The sequence below is a fragment of the Saccostrea echinata genome, unplaced genomic scaffold (genome assembly GCF_033153115.1).
Source record: "Saccostrea echinata isolate AGI-Se365-2 ecotype Australia unplaced genomic scaffold, CSIRO_AGI_Sech_v1 ptg000022l, whole genome shotgun sequence".
In the NCBI taxonomy this organism is placed as follows: domain Eukaryota; kingdom Metazoa; phylum Mollusca; class Bivalvia; order Ostreida; family Ostreidae; genus Saccostrea; species Saccostrea echinata.
The window spans coordinates 11,702,787-11,719,414 of record NW_026889771.1 but is presented as its reverse complement, the minus strand read 5'-3'; the positions used below and the strand labels follow the sequence as shown (position 1 = coordinate 11,719,414).

The following is a 16,628-nucleotide window of genomic DNA, read 5'->3' as shown; positions in this document are numbered from 1 at the left end:
AGCTTCTGGGCTTGAAGCTGGAATATCGTGCTTAAGTTTGATCAATGCCCACTCATTTTTTTTATTAAAACTACTGATTAAATATCAATAGTAAAACGTGGAAGAAAACAATGATGAATGAGAATTCTTTCGTTTAAAAACAGATACTTTTCTCAAGCATTGATACTCACAAAACGAAAGGCAAAGAAGGTAAGAAAAAATTAGAATACAACTTTATTTATAGCGTACTCTGATTCGTCCTTCAAGTTTGAGGGGGAAACGTGTACCAAATCGCAGATTATTGAAATATGTTTGTAATTTCTTAAATGTTCTATTCTTTATTCTAATGTAAAACTCAATCATGGAAGAAGATGGACAATTTAAGAAACTAAGTATTGTGTAAAGATCATTATTTAGTTTGACGTCTAGAAAGAGTCCTATATTTGCATAGGGTATTATACATATTTTCCCCTTACAAAATTAACATTACATGGATGTAACATGGTTCCAGTATAATCACGCAGCAATCTTACCAGCATAAAAAATATTTATTTTTATTCTTTATGTTTTACAAATCCTTGCTTGTTTTCAGATGTACAGATTTTTAATCATGTACCAACGACTCATATTTGTACTTTTGTTGAGTACACTGAATCCAGTTCTTTGCAAAGTATGCGAAGAGAGTTTGCCAACAATACTGCAGAACTGTTTGTATAAATGTAAGAAAAATGTTAACAAATCCCTCGTTTATCAAAGAGAGGATGCCGTATATTACTATTGCCAAAACCAATATCTGGTTCAAACTTTGAACGAAACATGGAACCAGAAAGAAGCTCACAAAATAAAGCCAGAAAGTCTAAAAATAATCACCGACATCTTCAGAAAGTTCGAAATTGAGGAACCAGCCCCTTTCAACAGAATCAAGAGATCGACACCCATCGTTAGAAAAGAATACCGACAATTGACTACCCAGGAAAGGGACCGATTTCACAGAGCAATACAGGCAATGAAATCCGACACTAGTGACAGGGTATGTATGCTTTTACTCTACTCGCAAAAGATTAGAAGAGCTTATGAGAGGGCAAAGTGTCCTTCCGTCTGTAGACATTTTTGCCAAAAGTTTTTCCTCTCATTGTTAATTTTTTGTTTGATATAATTGTACTGGAATCACAGGTAGATTACAAACAACTCCGATTGTTTGTTTTTGATTTCGATAAATTGATGTTGCCATATCACTAAATACCGATTGTGTTCTATGAAATCGATACTCCTCCTATAATTTTAGTCTGATTTCAACAAATCTTTGTACACAAGTAGAATACATCAAGGCAGAGTTACTATTTTGCCATGATTAATAAAAGGTTTGTTTGTTTTTTTTAATTTTAAAATGCCACTGCTCGGACAGTTTTGGTTAGGTTTTACAGTGTAATAAAATTTCGTGCACAAGTAGACTGATCAAAACATATCCTTCATTTTATTTATTTATGTATTTATTTATTTAATTTTTTGATTTTTGATGAGCGAGGGTCTTGTAATTTTTTAAGATACGTAAGGGCTTCAATCTTATTTAAAAAATTCTGGTTTCAATTATATAATTTGACCTGGATGCATAAACAATTCAATTTTCACTGTTTTTTCCAACAAGAAAGGTCAAAAGCAAGTCTTCGCAGTAACAAGAACAATATTCATGTAAATCATTAATATTTTTTAATCTCTCATGGGCCTCTTTTTTCTTGTTCTATTTTCAGTATTGACATATTCAAATGTTTTTTTTTTAAACAAATATTCACTTTAATTTCATCCCTGAACGAAAACTTAACTCAATTTATTGTAGTACAGACAGCCCAACGTTTATGATTGGATTGTGAATCTACATCCTGCGGAAGTTGCACCCAGTGCACATTTTGGTCCGGGATTTCTGGGATTTCATCGTGTCTACCTTTTTTTGTAAGAGAAAACTACATCATAATAGTAAAAATAACTCACTTTGCAGACGAGGTCAAACTAAGTTATATGAACAGTTCATGAAGGGCAAGACAAAATAGGACAGAATAAACTTATTGAAGATCATCAATTTTCGTAAATTTTTATTTTTGCGAGGTGATTATTTAATTATTATACGCGAGACATAATTTTCACGAACTTTGGTTATGCTTCTATATAATTTTTAGTACTATAAATATACTCTTAGCTGTGCAAATATCGAATACAAATTTATTCATGATCATTTAAAGTAGTTTTCAGTGATATTCATGAGTGAACAACCTTGTATTAAAGAAAATGGACTTCATTTGGAAAAGTGCTTTAATTTGTTAGAACATATATTTATTTTACAATCAATATCTTTATTTTATTCACATTCACAATTTTAATCGTAGAAATTATGACTAGTACTTTTTCTTCTCAAATATTATAGAGTCGAGCAACTTTTGCGAAGATATGAGCCAGATGTATTTATTCCATTTTGGGATTCTTCATTTGAGACCCTTTTGGAAGAACCGACCTCTAGCGCCATGTTTTCTGTAAGCGGCGTGGGTCATGGTACAGGTATTATACGAGATGGTCCATTCAGTGACTGGAGACACGACAACGCCGGGGTGTTAATGAGAAATGTTGGTTCAAATGGTGGCTTATTCAGCAGAGAATTTATTGAACTCTTTCTACGACAGAACCGCATTGAGGATATTGGTCTTAATAGAAATGAATTAGATACAAACTTGGAATTTCATCATGGTTCTGTTCACAACTGGGTTGGTGGTACTCTTAGTGATTTTGATTATTCGCCTGCTGATCCACTTTTCTTTATGCATCATTGTTTTGTTGACGCTTTGTGGGAAAGGTTTCGTAGTAATCAAGTTCAACGTGGTTTTGATCCTGAATGGTACCCTTTAGTCGATGGGGATCATAAACAGGACGCACCAATGAGGCCATTCGAAACCGGAAAGGATGCCAATGGTGAAAGCAAGTATCTTAGAAATAGGGTAGGATATTCGAAAATATGGTCTTCATATGTGAAGTACGAGAACCCACCGTATCACTGTAGAGTAGATTCTGATTGTGGATCAGAACAGATGAGATGTGAGAGGAGAATGTGCCAACCTTTAACTATTGAAGAATTTGAAAGAATGGATTTACATAGGAGATCAAAAAGAGAGATATCAGAAACACAAAACAATCTTTGGGTTCTACCTTCATCAAAGAGAGCAAGACGTCAACGTCATTTGCAAAGCAATACACCAGTTTTTCATGGGTTAAACGCAAAAACGACACCATTTTACCATTCCTATCAAAATGCGTTTATGATCGATGGTGAAGCTGACATAAGTAAGTGGGTTTTCATACCAGTAAACGTCTACAAAAGAAGACCAAAGGACCAGACCTGTGATGCCTTTCCAGTTAGACATGGATTTCCGGATTTCTCTGCTGGGGATGTTTTCGATCAAAGTTCCAGTACCAATTACAAAGAGTCTAACAAAGTACCCGTAAATGAAGGGAGAAAAAGATGTTCACACTTGGGATCCGGAATAACTAAAGTTTATGTGAAGACATTTGGACTAGACTATCGTGGATCTTACATTGATCATGCTCTTCTCGATGAACGATTTCAATTTTCGTCTGCCCTTAGTGTAGTAGGTGTTAAAAAGCCCTTAAATAATAAAGGAGCTCATGTGTTTATTACTGCGCATGACTCTTGTGGGAAAATGTGCACAGCGTTTTGCCTTAACACTCAGTCCTCTCCTTCTGAATACCGAATGTGTTCTGGTGCTGTCCGAATAAATTCTGCCAAGCCGTTAATGTATAGAAGTACAATTAAGGATGCTTTGCTAAGTGCCTATAATTATTCAAGTGTCAATCCATCAATCTCAAAAGAGAATATACCTATTGTATTCCACTGCGACTAACCAATCATATTTTCCCATCATTCATCATCAGTTTATTACTGTATTTATTTATTAAACAGATATTATTTGCATATAGTTTTCTTTTTATCAAAAATATGGTATTTTAACTTAAAATTGTAAATATCTCTCTCTCTCTCTCTCTCTCTCTCTATATATATATATATATATATATATATATATATATATACAGTTTTGGGTTCTTCTAGACTTTAAAATCTAACTAACATGATGTCTGGTTCAAAATCTCTTTTTAAAGTCGTGAATAGGTAAGATAACATTTTCCAGAATATCCCCATTTTAATTTTTTCCTCATTCAAATTTTATTTATTTTATAGAAAACATACAGCTTGTTATATATGGCAGCATTTAAAAAATAAAAACACTGCGTACAACCTTCCTCTGAAACGAATGGTCATTAAAATTGATTGATTGATTGCATGTTGTTTTACGTCCCATTCGAGAATTTTTCACTCAAATAGAGAAGTTACCATATACCGCTGTAGGACTTTCAAATTTAGACCTTTACATGGCACTCAGGGCCATTGAGCCATGAGGGTTCTGTATTAGGTCAACGCCTGCCGTGACACATGGCCTCGGTTTTTAAGATCTCATCCGAAGGACCCGCAACTTTCACTTCAAATTGCCGAACGCTTGGCGAAGGAACAGAAGCTACCTATTTCTTATCGAGGTCACGACCCACGACCTTCTGATCAAGGAGCCAGCGCTCTACCGAATGAGCTACAGTGACAGCTCATTAAAATTGATGAAAGTTCAGAAGTGAGAATAACGAACAGATTAATCTCATAGATGCTGTAAACAATACAAATAGTGAACGGGGTAGAAACCCCCTGAAATCAAGGACGGGACAAGGTGTCTAGGTGGAGAAATCATGCCCTTCAACGGGTGACACAGGTCGTGAGCCCTTTCATGCATTCAGGTAAACAGATTGATTCGTAGTCAAAATTGGCAAAGGTTTTGAAATTTGAAATGCATTTTAATGTAACAAATATTAATCAAATTAGCAAAATGTGTAAATTGTTGGATATTATAATTGAGAGAGTTGGCTTTCTTTGCTTAATTTTACTTTGTTATTCCTTCTTCAGGCATTGATATTCTCTGTTTATTATATTGTTTGTACACCTTGTACATATTGTATCTTCTCTTCGCTGTTTTTCAGTTATGAGAATAAAGTTTACTTTTTATTATCATTGTCATAATTGGCATAAAACAGTGACCTAACATTTGGTATGAAATTTGCGAGGCAAAATACATCCCAACGATAAGTTATATTTGCAACAAGGTCATACATCAACCATAGAACTTGCATAATACTGAATTTAAACGAAATTGTTAAAAGCACTATAACATCTTATTTGTTAATACTCTTCCTCAATTTAAAAAAAAATATTGATCGTACTCATAACATGCTCTTGCAGAATATTAAATATATTAGGTACTCTACAATTACAAGATTTTTTACTTGATGAAACTTTTTAAGAGGCTCTTATGTATCTTTTGTAAGATACACACTAATATATCCGTATAAATTGAAATTGGAACGGATATAAAAGCATAATATTCCCCAGATCAGAAGTAAATATTTCTTATGACTCTAAACAGATTTAACCTTCATGTCCTTGTTGAACTAATAATCCTCTAAATTTTCAATTTTTTTTTTTTAAAAAAGAGGAATATTTTCAATTGTGATGAAAATTGTACACTTATAAAACAAAACTCGACATTAAAAAGTTTTTCATTACGATCGATGTACACAACATGGCTTAGTATAGGACTAGAAGATTAATTAGTATTGTAACTTATGTACTTGTCTTTGACATAGAAATAATATTTTGATGACAATATAAACCTCTTTAATTGCTGCAGAAAAACTTTTTTTTCTGCATAAGTTAAATTGGACATTTGGGTAATAAATGGTACAAGTTCTATCACAATAAAAAAAGGATATAATCAATCAAGAACTTTTTCAAAAATCACAGATGCAGAACAAACAATACACGTAACTTTATAAACTTTAATGATTGTATACAGATACTGCCATTCAAAGAAAAAAAAAAGCATAAGGATAAATAACACAAACAAACTTTTTTCAGAAATCAGCAATATTTCTCATAGATTTATATCAAATAAGTAACCTGAATAATGTTTGGAAAAAATTGTAAGATTTTGTCATAATGTTAATAATATGTGCACAAATTTGTATACAATTACATAGAAAACAAAACAAAGTTGCATATCTTAACACAAAAGAAAACTTACGATTTCTTTATATTTTAGGTTTTTAATTATTTATATCATTTCTATTCAAAATCAGTCAAAAAATATATATCAAATTGATCCATGCATCAATTGTGTGTGTGTGAGTGGGGGGGGGGGGGGGGGGTGTGTGAGGGTAGGTGTGTGTGTGGGTGTGTGTGTGTGTGTGTGTGAGGGTGTGTGTGTTACATATCCTTTAGGAAGATCAGAATATTTTATTGTCAGGTCAAATAGAGGTTTTCCTACCTAAATTAATATTTTATAACATATATTTTAAAAAAAACTATTCTGATGAGAAATGTCTGAACCAATAATTGTGTGTATGTTTTGAATTCTTTTGTTGTTGTTTTTTTTTAATTTCTAAAGAAATAACACTGTTGTTTTAATCCCTTTAATCTTATAAGCTAGAGAAGCATTCATTCGAACATACTTTAAATGTAAAACGTGAAGAAAACGAGCAGAGATCAATTTTATAAATATAGTAACAAAACCAATCGTAATCAGGGCAAAAACAAGGATCCCTGAAAACACCAGAGGTGGGTACAGATGCCTAGGAGGAGTAAGCATCCCCTGTCGACCTGTCACTCCTGCTGTAAGCCCTATGTATTGATCAGGTAGACGCGCAGCCAAATGGTGTGGCAACTAAGACTATAATACTTGTAGCGACCGTAGAATTTGCAAAAAGCTTTCTTTAAACGGGGTTGTTGAAATCCTTGTAATAAAAACTTATTTGTTAGGAGCTTACCTCGGTTTAAAAATTGATCGTATTCAGAATATGTTCTTGCTTATCAAATCAGGTTGGAGACATAGACGCCATTCGCAGGTGATGTTGGATTTGTTTGTTTGTTTTTAACGTCCCTTCAAGAATTTTTCACTCGTATTGAGACGCCATCACTTGCCTGTTGAGGGCTACAAACTTAGACTTAGTCTTGTACTCGGAACTTAGGGTCTTTGAACAATGAGGGATCTTTTTCGTACCAGCACCTACTGCAACACGTGACCTCGGTTAAAATGGTCTCCTCCGAAGGACATGTCACGCAGTGGTATTTGAACCCGCTTCGTAAGGATCAACTCCTTACTCCGTGATTCTATAGCAAACGCTCTAACCACTGCGCCACGCATCCGACGTAGGCGACGTTGCTAAATTGACGATGGAAAACCCGAAGTCATCCCGTTTGTCATGCAGTTTAATTAATTATTGGCCATTATCGTCTATAGTGTCAGTTAAATATCCAAATATGAAACAGATGTAATAGATTCTTTTATTAGATGTAGTGACTTTTATTTCGAATTCACTGGGGTAAATCAACTCGACATATGTATGAAAGTAACTATTGTTAATTGAAGAAACAATATGTAAATGTTGAGTTGAAGGTGTAACGTTTTTACTAAATACAAATGATTAATAATTGGGTTCGCTTAGGTTTCCTTCCTAAGAATCACGCTTATAATATAAAATCAAAACAAACTTATGTTTACTTCCTGAAGACGATCCACTAACAATGACAATTATAAAATCGGGATTGGCAAAATAGCCAAACCCGTGTTATAATATTTTTCCTCGGTCCTATCTGGATAATGATTAGTAAACTAAATGAAAACGAACTATAACAAATAAATCACCAGTAATCAAATCTATAACGTTTTCCCTGTAGCTGCAGACTGAGTGGTTTAACCAACAATTCTGTTGTTTCCCGACAAAGTCTGCAACTACCTAAAACACACCCTAAAGAGTCAGTGAGACACCTCTATTATTTAAAGTCACCAAGACACAAACTAAAGTCACCAAGACACAATCTAAAGTCAACAAGACACTAAGGAACTAGATCCCTGAGCTGAGTGGTCTAACTAACAATTCTGTTGTTTCCCGACGCAGCCCAAGAACTAGCCCTAAAGGTGTTACTACAGCACTGAGCAATAACCAAGTAAAAGAAAACTAGAATGGTCTCTGTATTTATACCTTTTATTCTATGCCTAATTACTTTTGATTACTTAATAATTGGAAAACTCTGCTTGGCTGAAATGTAAACATTGATTGGCTTAATATATATAATGATTCGATTGGATGATTCCAGGTGCCTTTCAATTCACTATGATTATTCAATTTCATTACAAAGGCCACAGCAAGAGTTAAAATGACGTGATAAAAATAATTTTAATCAAAATAATGAGGATTATGTATACACTGAGAAGAAAATAAAATTGATGCAATATTTTATGAAATCATAAGATTTACTTTACAATGAAACAGGTCGCATGCAGTTATACATTTTTTTTTTCAGTACAGAAAGGTTCACTCTTATTGCTTATGAATAAAGTTTACTAACATGGACCTTACAATTTCGCACACATTTAATTCTTTACAAATGTAAGTCAAAACCCTAATTTTCACATGCATATTATTTTAAAAATATTTCAACTTGTTTATAACGATGCACCGTTATCCGAAAATTGATATTACCTTTCCACAAAAATAAATCACAATTCCGCAATTTTCTTCTATTCCGCAAAAACATTGTGTAATAATTCAGGAAAAATGTTACCTGGATCACTGAAACACAGAAATGTAAATAAATTACACAGTACATGTATTTATTTTGAAAAACAAAAAACATCACCACATGTACAACAAATAGCACTCTATAGCTCTGCATAAAAATGTACGTACGAGGGTTGTTCGGAAAGTTCGTGGACTACCGTCATAACTTTTTTACTTAACGTCATATTATATCCAAATTTGAAAGAAATATTTCAACAGTAAATTCAAATGTTGTGTATTAAATTTTTTTAAAATATCGTGGCTTATTTCAAACTTTTGAAATTAACAATCAAGACACTAAATAATGTCTGAAGTCATATCTTCTGTAAAATGACACAAAAACGGAAAAATTCTACACTTTCAAATTAAGAATTGTTTCATTGTTTCTGATTCCAAATTATGACTTAATATTTTGCTTCGGTGATAAGAAACCAGTTTCAGAAGATAGGTAGTCCTCATTAAAAAGGCAAAAAAGATGACGTCGTAGAACGTCACGGAGCAGCAGTTAACAATTATACAATTTTGTGTTGTACTCTGGAAAACTCCAGAAAAAAATCTGAAAATGCCGGAGGAAGTAGGAAATATGTCAAAAGCGAGTCATACATGTGCGTGCATATGGTACAAGCGGTATTTGAATGATAGACTACTCTGCTTTGACGATGGTGATCTCTGAGAAAACGGATTATCTGTAAAAATCTTATCAAAAACATTGAAAAGTTAGTAACGTCATACTGAGAGTTTGGCGCTTCACAGATGCTGAACTTGTGAAAGCACACTTATGCAATGAAAAAATATAACATTGACAAACAAAATAATGCTACTGGAACAATTGTTAGCAAAATAGATTTCAAGTGATAGAGAAACTTGGTATTGGGCAATACTGTGTGAAATATATAGGGATAGTATGTTTGAGAACCTTATGTCGGTATGGTTTTGACGTTACAGTGTTGTTGAGTTTGCTCCATGGTTACTAAACATTGATTTTAAAATTAAATAACATGAATTCTATTAAATCACATGGAATGAAACTTCACACTTAAACAAAATAAATATTTTTACATATGATAATAAGCTCATTTTAAATTTCATGAAGATAGTATAACGAAGATTGGCTTAGTCCACGAACTTTCCGAACAACCCTCGTATGAAAGTTGACATCATTGGGCATAAGATATCATTTCCTACGTTTTAACGGACACAAATTTTACCCTAGCTGAAATACTACTTCAATGTTCTATATACGTGCATATGTCGGATTTAAATATGGTGCATGATACACAAGTTCTAAAACTGTAATAGTTAACTGCATGGTAAATAAGTACAAGCTCACAAGTACAAGCTGTCTGAGACAGTTTCTTGTAGTAAAAATCAACAGTACGATGAACAGATTCGATCTGTCAATATCAATAGTGTGATATCGATACACAGATTCGATCTGTCAATATCAATAGTGTGATATCGATACACAGATTCGATCTGTCAATATCAATAGTGTGATATCGATACACAGATTCGATCTGTCAATATCAATAGTGTGATATCGATACACAGATTCCAGTTATAACGATCATTGGTATGATACACAGTTTCAATTTGTAACAATCAACTTTATGATACACATTTCTAGATACAACTATTAATAATTTGATAGACAAATTCAATCGATAAGGATTCATACTAAAATTCATTGGTTGCAGTTGTAAATATCAGTAGTATGATTCATAGGTTCTATCTTTAAAAAAAACTGTAGATACAATGAATCTGTATCGTAAATCAATTAAAAATTTGATAATTATAATTCTAACTGTAACAATCAATGGTATGATATACAGGGTCTGGCTGAATTCTGTCATATACTGCGTTTTCAAGACAGGGCGAAATATTTGCAGTTTCGTAGGTTTTCTGTCGCGTTGCTTCTTGTCTTCTAAAAATTAGGAAATATCCCTTATATCAATGAATTGCAGATATACATATAATTATGTAATATGTAATTGCATCAAAAATTGTGTTTCGTTTATAATTTATTGAAGGTTTCAGTAATACATTTCTTTTTGATTAAACATAAGTATAAGCACATAAATTTGACTTTAAAAAGAAGAAAGATATATGGAATGACAATTCAGTTTTTCCAAACCTTTTCTTTTGGATCAGAATTCCAATGGTGACGAGAAGAAGTCCCAACAAAAAGATTCCCAGAGTGCAGATAATGTAAATAAAGTGTTTACCAAAAGAACCGGTGTCTGAAAAAAAAAGTCTAGAAAGAATAGTGTGGTACAAGCAAAGAGTTGAAAGTTAAAAAAATATATAATTATGATCAATATTTTCCTTCAATTTAGGCAAATATATTGAACCTGAACTTGGACTTTGACAAAATGTTCCAGAGAATCCTTCTTTACATCCATAGTCACATATGCCTTGCCGATTACAAATGGATTCAAGACAAAATTCTTGGCAAGACTTCTCACAGGTTTCTCCATATTTGCCCGACGTACATTGAGTGCAATTTCCTGTCATCTAATTGCATTCTTGACAGTTTTCCTGAAGACAAGGTTTTGAACAATTATTGCCATACCAGCCCAATGCACATCCTGTCATGCATTCCCTGTCTACTCCGCATCCATCTTCACATCTGGGGTTACAATAACACAAAAAACCAGACCGACCCGCTCGACAAGAAGTACAATTATCAATGCCTTCACAAGTAAGGCATGATTCTAAGCAGACACTTTCGCACGATTGTCCATAGAAACCAGCTTTACATGCTGTACGGTCATTATAATCGGTACATTTATGACAGTTTATGGGACATCCTTTCTCGCAGTAGCTCCCATAATACCCAGGCAGGCATGTTAAACACTCATACTGCGATGTGCAGTTGTAACATTCTGCCAAACATTTTTTCGTGCAATACCTTCCGTAAAAACCAGGACTACAGAGTGTGCAATTGAGGTAATCGACACATCTAATACAATTCTTTGCGCAATAAAGAGTGCATTCTGAGCCGTATTTACTATTACTGCAACCATTAGAACATTCCCCAGTTATTCTGCACTCCCTGTCAATGCAATTTTCGTTGCATGTTTCATGACATATTTTTCCATAAAGTTTTGAACGACATATTGTGCATTTTGATGCATTGTTGCATGAAATACAGTTATGGGGACATCGCTGACACCTGTCCTCATCGTCAATATAATATCCCTCTCGGCATGAAGTGCATACCTCTTTATTAGAGACAATTTGACATCGGGCACAGTGCGGTTCTGAGCACTTCCTGTCACATCTAGACCCAATCCAACCTGCGACACACCCATTCAAACAATCTCCATTTCTGTTGCAAGTTCTAGAATGTGTATCATTGGCTTTATGAACTGTAAGATTTTTGCATTCTAAGTATTCGGTGTATTCGACCTCCCTACAATGAGGTTGAAGACAATGATATGGACACTCTAGATCACACATTTTCCCATACCAACCATCCACACATCCTTTTTCACAAACACCCGTGTATCCATCGCAAGATGTGTCAAAACAGTGACTGCACATTCGATCACAAAAGTAGCTGTACGTTCCTTTGCTACAACCTGTGTTTGAAAATTACAAATTAGAGCTAAATATTAGAACCACTAACCATTTTTTTAAAAATCAAATGCATATCCTTACATCATCACTACATGTACACATCAATGGTACAATGGCTAGAAGCAAAGAGTAATGTTACTTAAATATGGATTTTACCCTAGACATGAAAATAATCGAAGTGTATCTTACGAAATATAAAAACTTCGAAAATGGATAATGCTCCCAGTTTTGTCTGTCTTTCAATGAGACCTGATTTCCAGTCAGAGAACGATCTCCAGTACATGTGATATTCCAGACGTGGTACATTGTTGGGGGATTCGCAATGTTGGAACAAAGGGTATTCTCTGTGTACTCTGGTCTAGATACATTGACCACAAAGACTTTGTACGAACTCGATTCTTCTATTAATTAGAGATATGTAAACAACTTAAGCTACTTTTAACTTTGTATCAAAGAAGGCAATACTTAAATTAACCCAGAGCACTTAACTTTTCGGTGTGTGTGTGTGTAAGGGGGGGGGGGGAGTTGCCGAGCACAAAAACTTCTTAGGATAACCATGAAAATTCTTGCTTTCTAATGAATTAAATACCGAGTAGGTTTTTTATTATAAATTTATCTAAATTCAGTTTGGGACGACATGCAGATTTCATTTCAATATCTATGGGACGCCTCAACTATCTTCTATGAATAACATTGATGTTGTGATGATCATTCGTCATTCTATGCTAATTCAATACTGAGTTGTTGTTTTTTTTATATAAATATCTAAATTCAGTCTGGGACCGTCATGCAGATTTCATTTCAATATCTAATGGACGCCTCAACTGTCTTCTATAAATAACATTGATGTAACATTGATAACATTGATGTTGTGATGATAATTCGTCATTCTCTGCTAATTCTTCTTCATGTATTATAGTTTGATACTTTATCATCACGTGTATACGCTAATATTCTGTCTTTATATGCTGTTACTTCTTCATAATGAGTCTATACTTTATATGATGTTACTTTTTCTTTTGTTTTAAAATTGTTGGTACTTCAAATTGAGCCGAGATGATGGAACTTAGAATAAAATGCGTTATGTATGGTGGATCACAACCAACCTCATTCCAGGGTAACGTAGACTCAAATATACTGATGTTCCACAATTGACCTTGGAGAATTTATTTGAAAATGGCTTTCATATCGCTTACAAGTTTTCGGCAATAAATAAAGGCGATCCTGAAAAAGAGGTTGGCGATTTAAAGAGACAGTACGGCTGCAGTACATGGGGGGGGGGGGTATTCAAATTTACCCAATATATCCTTACAAAATAAGGTATAAAGTCAATAGTTTAAGAAACTACTCAATTAACGTAATTAAAATCTTCTGGAAATCCAGGGATCGTACAAACCGGAGAAATATTTGTACCACGTGAATTCTGGGCACGTGCCAAAACTGCAGAGTTTACAATTGTAATAGAATATGAGGTAAGAGAATTCTCAAAAGCAAACTACAATTAGTTTTCCCATAAATTATTATTCGTGTGTACTTTCTAATCGGCTTTCAGACGTATTTAAAAGAAATAAATATACAAATGTTGACTTTTTGTGTATTGGGGTCCGAAAAGGGTAATCCAAGAAATCATACAATATCGCGGCAAAATGTCAAAAAAATATTTTCGGGATAGTTCCATTACAATTTGCACTTTAAATGACAATAACATTCATAGAACATAATTATGTATATTTTTATTCTTAGTCTGCACTGATTTTTTGTCCCTTGAAATCGATGGCGATATTAGAAATGATAACATGTAATAACAAATCTGTCTGGGAGCATTTTCGCGAGCCCAGTATGAGTCCTGCCCAGCTTCCGTTTCATCCAATGATCATATTGTTCTCCCAAATAAAATTTGGTCTGGAAATTGGCTTGTCCACGCCCACTTTTCAGTCTTTACTTGACCGACTTTGTCGAGGTAGCAAGCCTACTGTTTTGTTTGTGATGACCTTACACGTTGATTTATGCATTTTTATAGTTCATAATTAATTATTAATTTTAATGATATATTAATTATTTAATTATGAAACTTGTAATTTTCTGAAAGTTTATACATTTATGAGTAGTAAAAAATTCCAAACCCTATCGGAAAATTTTGATTTTTATGAGATGCGCTGTACTGTCCCTTTGTGTGGTGAAAATATTTTGAGACAAATTCAACTAGAATTGATATTTGATGAAGTATCAACATACAATGTCAATATATAATAGTATCAGAATATACTGGCAATCTACCATCATAAAATGAAGAATTATCACTATATAAAGACAGACTTTCAGCATATAATGAAGTATTACATTTTTTTTTGTAATTAGCATATGATGTCAAAGTTTCACATATAATGAAGAAGTATCAAAATATAATGAAGAAGTATTAGAAACAATGAAGAAATATTAATGGATCTCGCCTAAAAGTAAATGAATCTCCATGTATTTGATTGTTGTAATTTCTTCTAAGTGAATTGTCATCGTTGGGTTGTTTTGAGGCATTGTCTTGGCTTCTGTGTATATATCCCCGTCCACGGCATATCTTGCCAGCTTTACACTGCTTGTATCTTTTGCAGTCGACGTCAGCGTTGCGTTCTTGTTCAGGGCTACATTTTCTGTGAAGAAAGATAAAAGCTGTGAATATTTTTTGAAGAAATTCACAATAGCACAAATAAACTATGTAACTGTGTACTGATGGTGATCTTCATATTTTGAGAGAGGAAAGACATTTTATGACAATTTTAGATAAAATACTTGAAGGAACTGATTTATTTCCTGTTTACAAAAGATTAAGTGATTAACATGACATTCGTTAGATCTATAAAGTAGGTTAAGAAGAAAAAAAACCATGCCTCTTTGACAACGGTTACGTGTACTTCCACTCCATCCCTTGACACAGGCTGTACAGCTTGAATTTAGATGGCTTTGACAATGGTTGTCACATTTTCCGTCAATGCATTGAGCTGTGAAAGTACAATAAACTTATACAAACTGTAGACCCGTGGCAGACAAAATATACAAAATCATCTTTGACAGGTTTTGTTTATCAGAATATCTAAACAATTTCTGATGTCCGAAGAAGATTCCAATCGTCTACATAATGATATTATAGGTATATTGCTCGAATTTCATAGATATCATTTTTATGATAAATAAAAATTGCGGCTTTAAGCATAGATTGAGACCCGTGCACATCGGCTGAGGGAAAAAACCCACACAATCCAAATCTCTGTAGTTATTCTTGACTTAAAGATGCTTGTTTTGGATTACGCATTTTCTTTTAAATTAAAAGCTTCCTTTTAAGCTAAAATGTCCTCCTCTGTATTTGCTAAACCATAATTGTTTAATTTCTTTTTTTATATCTTAACAGCTTTTGCTTGACAGATCTCTTATTTAAAAAAAAAAGACAAAGACAATTCATTAACGAAATTCTTTTCAAAGTATATGTTTCTAATATAATTCACACTTTCTTTGTTCTGCAGATTGTAGAGATGCCACATATTTCAACTATATATTTATACTTACAATATGTAAATTCAAAAGTGATCATCAGTTCAACACCAAGAATTATCCATGACAGCCTCATGCTGATTTATATTAGGTTGACATGGATCAGGAATGGTAAAAATAACGATCAATGATTGATCTCATAAAACCCGTAAACAATATCTGCCATGAAAAGAGCAAACACATAGATCCAAGAAATACCACAAATAAATGCGAATAGGAATCCTTCTATTTTTTTACTTCCTTGAAAAGGAGGTGTCATAAGACTGAGGTCAGATATTATAACTGATCTATGATGCACTTTGAAAATATTTTATATATATATAAAAAAAATAGGAGTTATTTCTTACCATACTCCAAATACAAATTCAAAATATACATGAACAATATGACGCCGATATACATGTACATGTATTTATCGAACATTATAGGATTAACATGAATCAGAATTACAGATTTTACATATTAAAGTATAAAAGGCATTTTGACCTCATTTGAAGAGTAAACTACTTTAAACTTTATACGAGCATTTCCGTAGTTATCATCAAAATATGCTTCACAAAGTGACAACTTTTTGAGAAAAGAAAATAAGAAAATTGTCAATGAATTACAATTTTTCCTGTTTTCATTTACGGATATGGTGAGTAAAACGTTGCATTATTATACTTATTGTTATCCCTACTCAAAAACTTTGTTATTCTTATTCTAAATCATATCATTCCTATTCGATAAAATGTTATTCCTATTCTATAAGTTGTTATTTCTATTGGATAGTTTATCAATCCTATTCGATAATTTTGTCATTCTTATTCGAT

At 33.2% G+C, this 16,628-nt stretch overlaps 2 protein-coding genes across 2 annotated transcripts; one reads left to right on the top strand and one right to left on the bottom strand.

The window, feature by feature from the left end:
- The first annotated feature begins 2,492 nt into the window (after positions 1 to 2,492).
- LOC133190720 (uncharacterized) lies at positions 2,493 to 3,928 on the top strand. Its single transcript, XM_061326407.1, has one exon. It carries the CDS (start codon positions 2,493 to 2,495, stop codon positions 3,879 to 3,881), a length of 1,389 nt encoding a protein of 462 aa, XP_061182391.1. The 3' UTR covers positions 3,882 to 3,928.
- Positions 3,929 to 10,833: 6,905 nt separating this feature from the next.
- Positions 10,834 to 15,035, bottom strand: LOC133190719 (uncharacterized). The gene is made up of 6 exons (XM_061326405.1): positions 14,999 to 15,035; positions 14,727 to 14,921; positions 12,466 to 12,677; positions 12,171 to 12,278; positions 11,046 to 11,360; positions 10,834 to 10,934 (listed from the first exon to the last, which is right to left on the bottom strand). Exons 1-5 carry the CDS (start codon positions 15,033 to 15,035, stop codon positions 11,301 to 11,303), a joined length of 612 nt encoding a protein of 203 aa, XP_061182389.1. The 3' UTR covers positions 10,834 to 10,934; positions 11,046 to 11,300.
- Positions 15,036 to 16,628: the final 1,593 nt, after the last annotated feature.

What these genes read in the sequence shown, in the direction of transcription:
- LOC133190719 (XM_061326405.1), bottom strand. Translation starts at nt 15,035, where the DNA reads ATGTCTTTCCTCTCTCAAAATATGAAGATCACCATCA. An exon ending in GGAGATTCATTTACTTTTAG is followed by an intron (nt 12,678 to 14,726) that starts GCGAGATCCATT and finishes TCTAATTAATAG; the next exon opens with AAGAATCGAGTTCGTACAAA. An exon ending in TTTCGAAGTTTTTATATTTC is followed by an intron (nt 12,279 to 12,465) that starts GTAAGATACACT and finishes TTTCAAACACAG; the next exon opens with GTTGTAGCAAAGGAACGTAC.
- LOC133190720 (XM_061326407.1), top strand. Translation starts at nt 2,493, where the DNA reads ATGTTTTCTGTAAGCGGCGTGGGTCATGGTACAGGTATTATACGAGAT.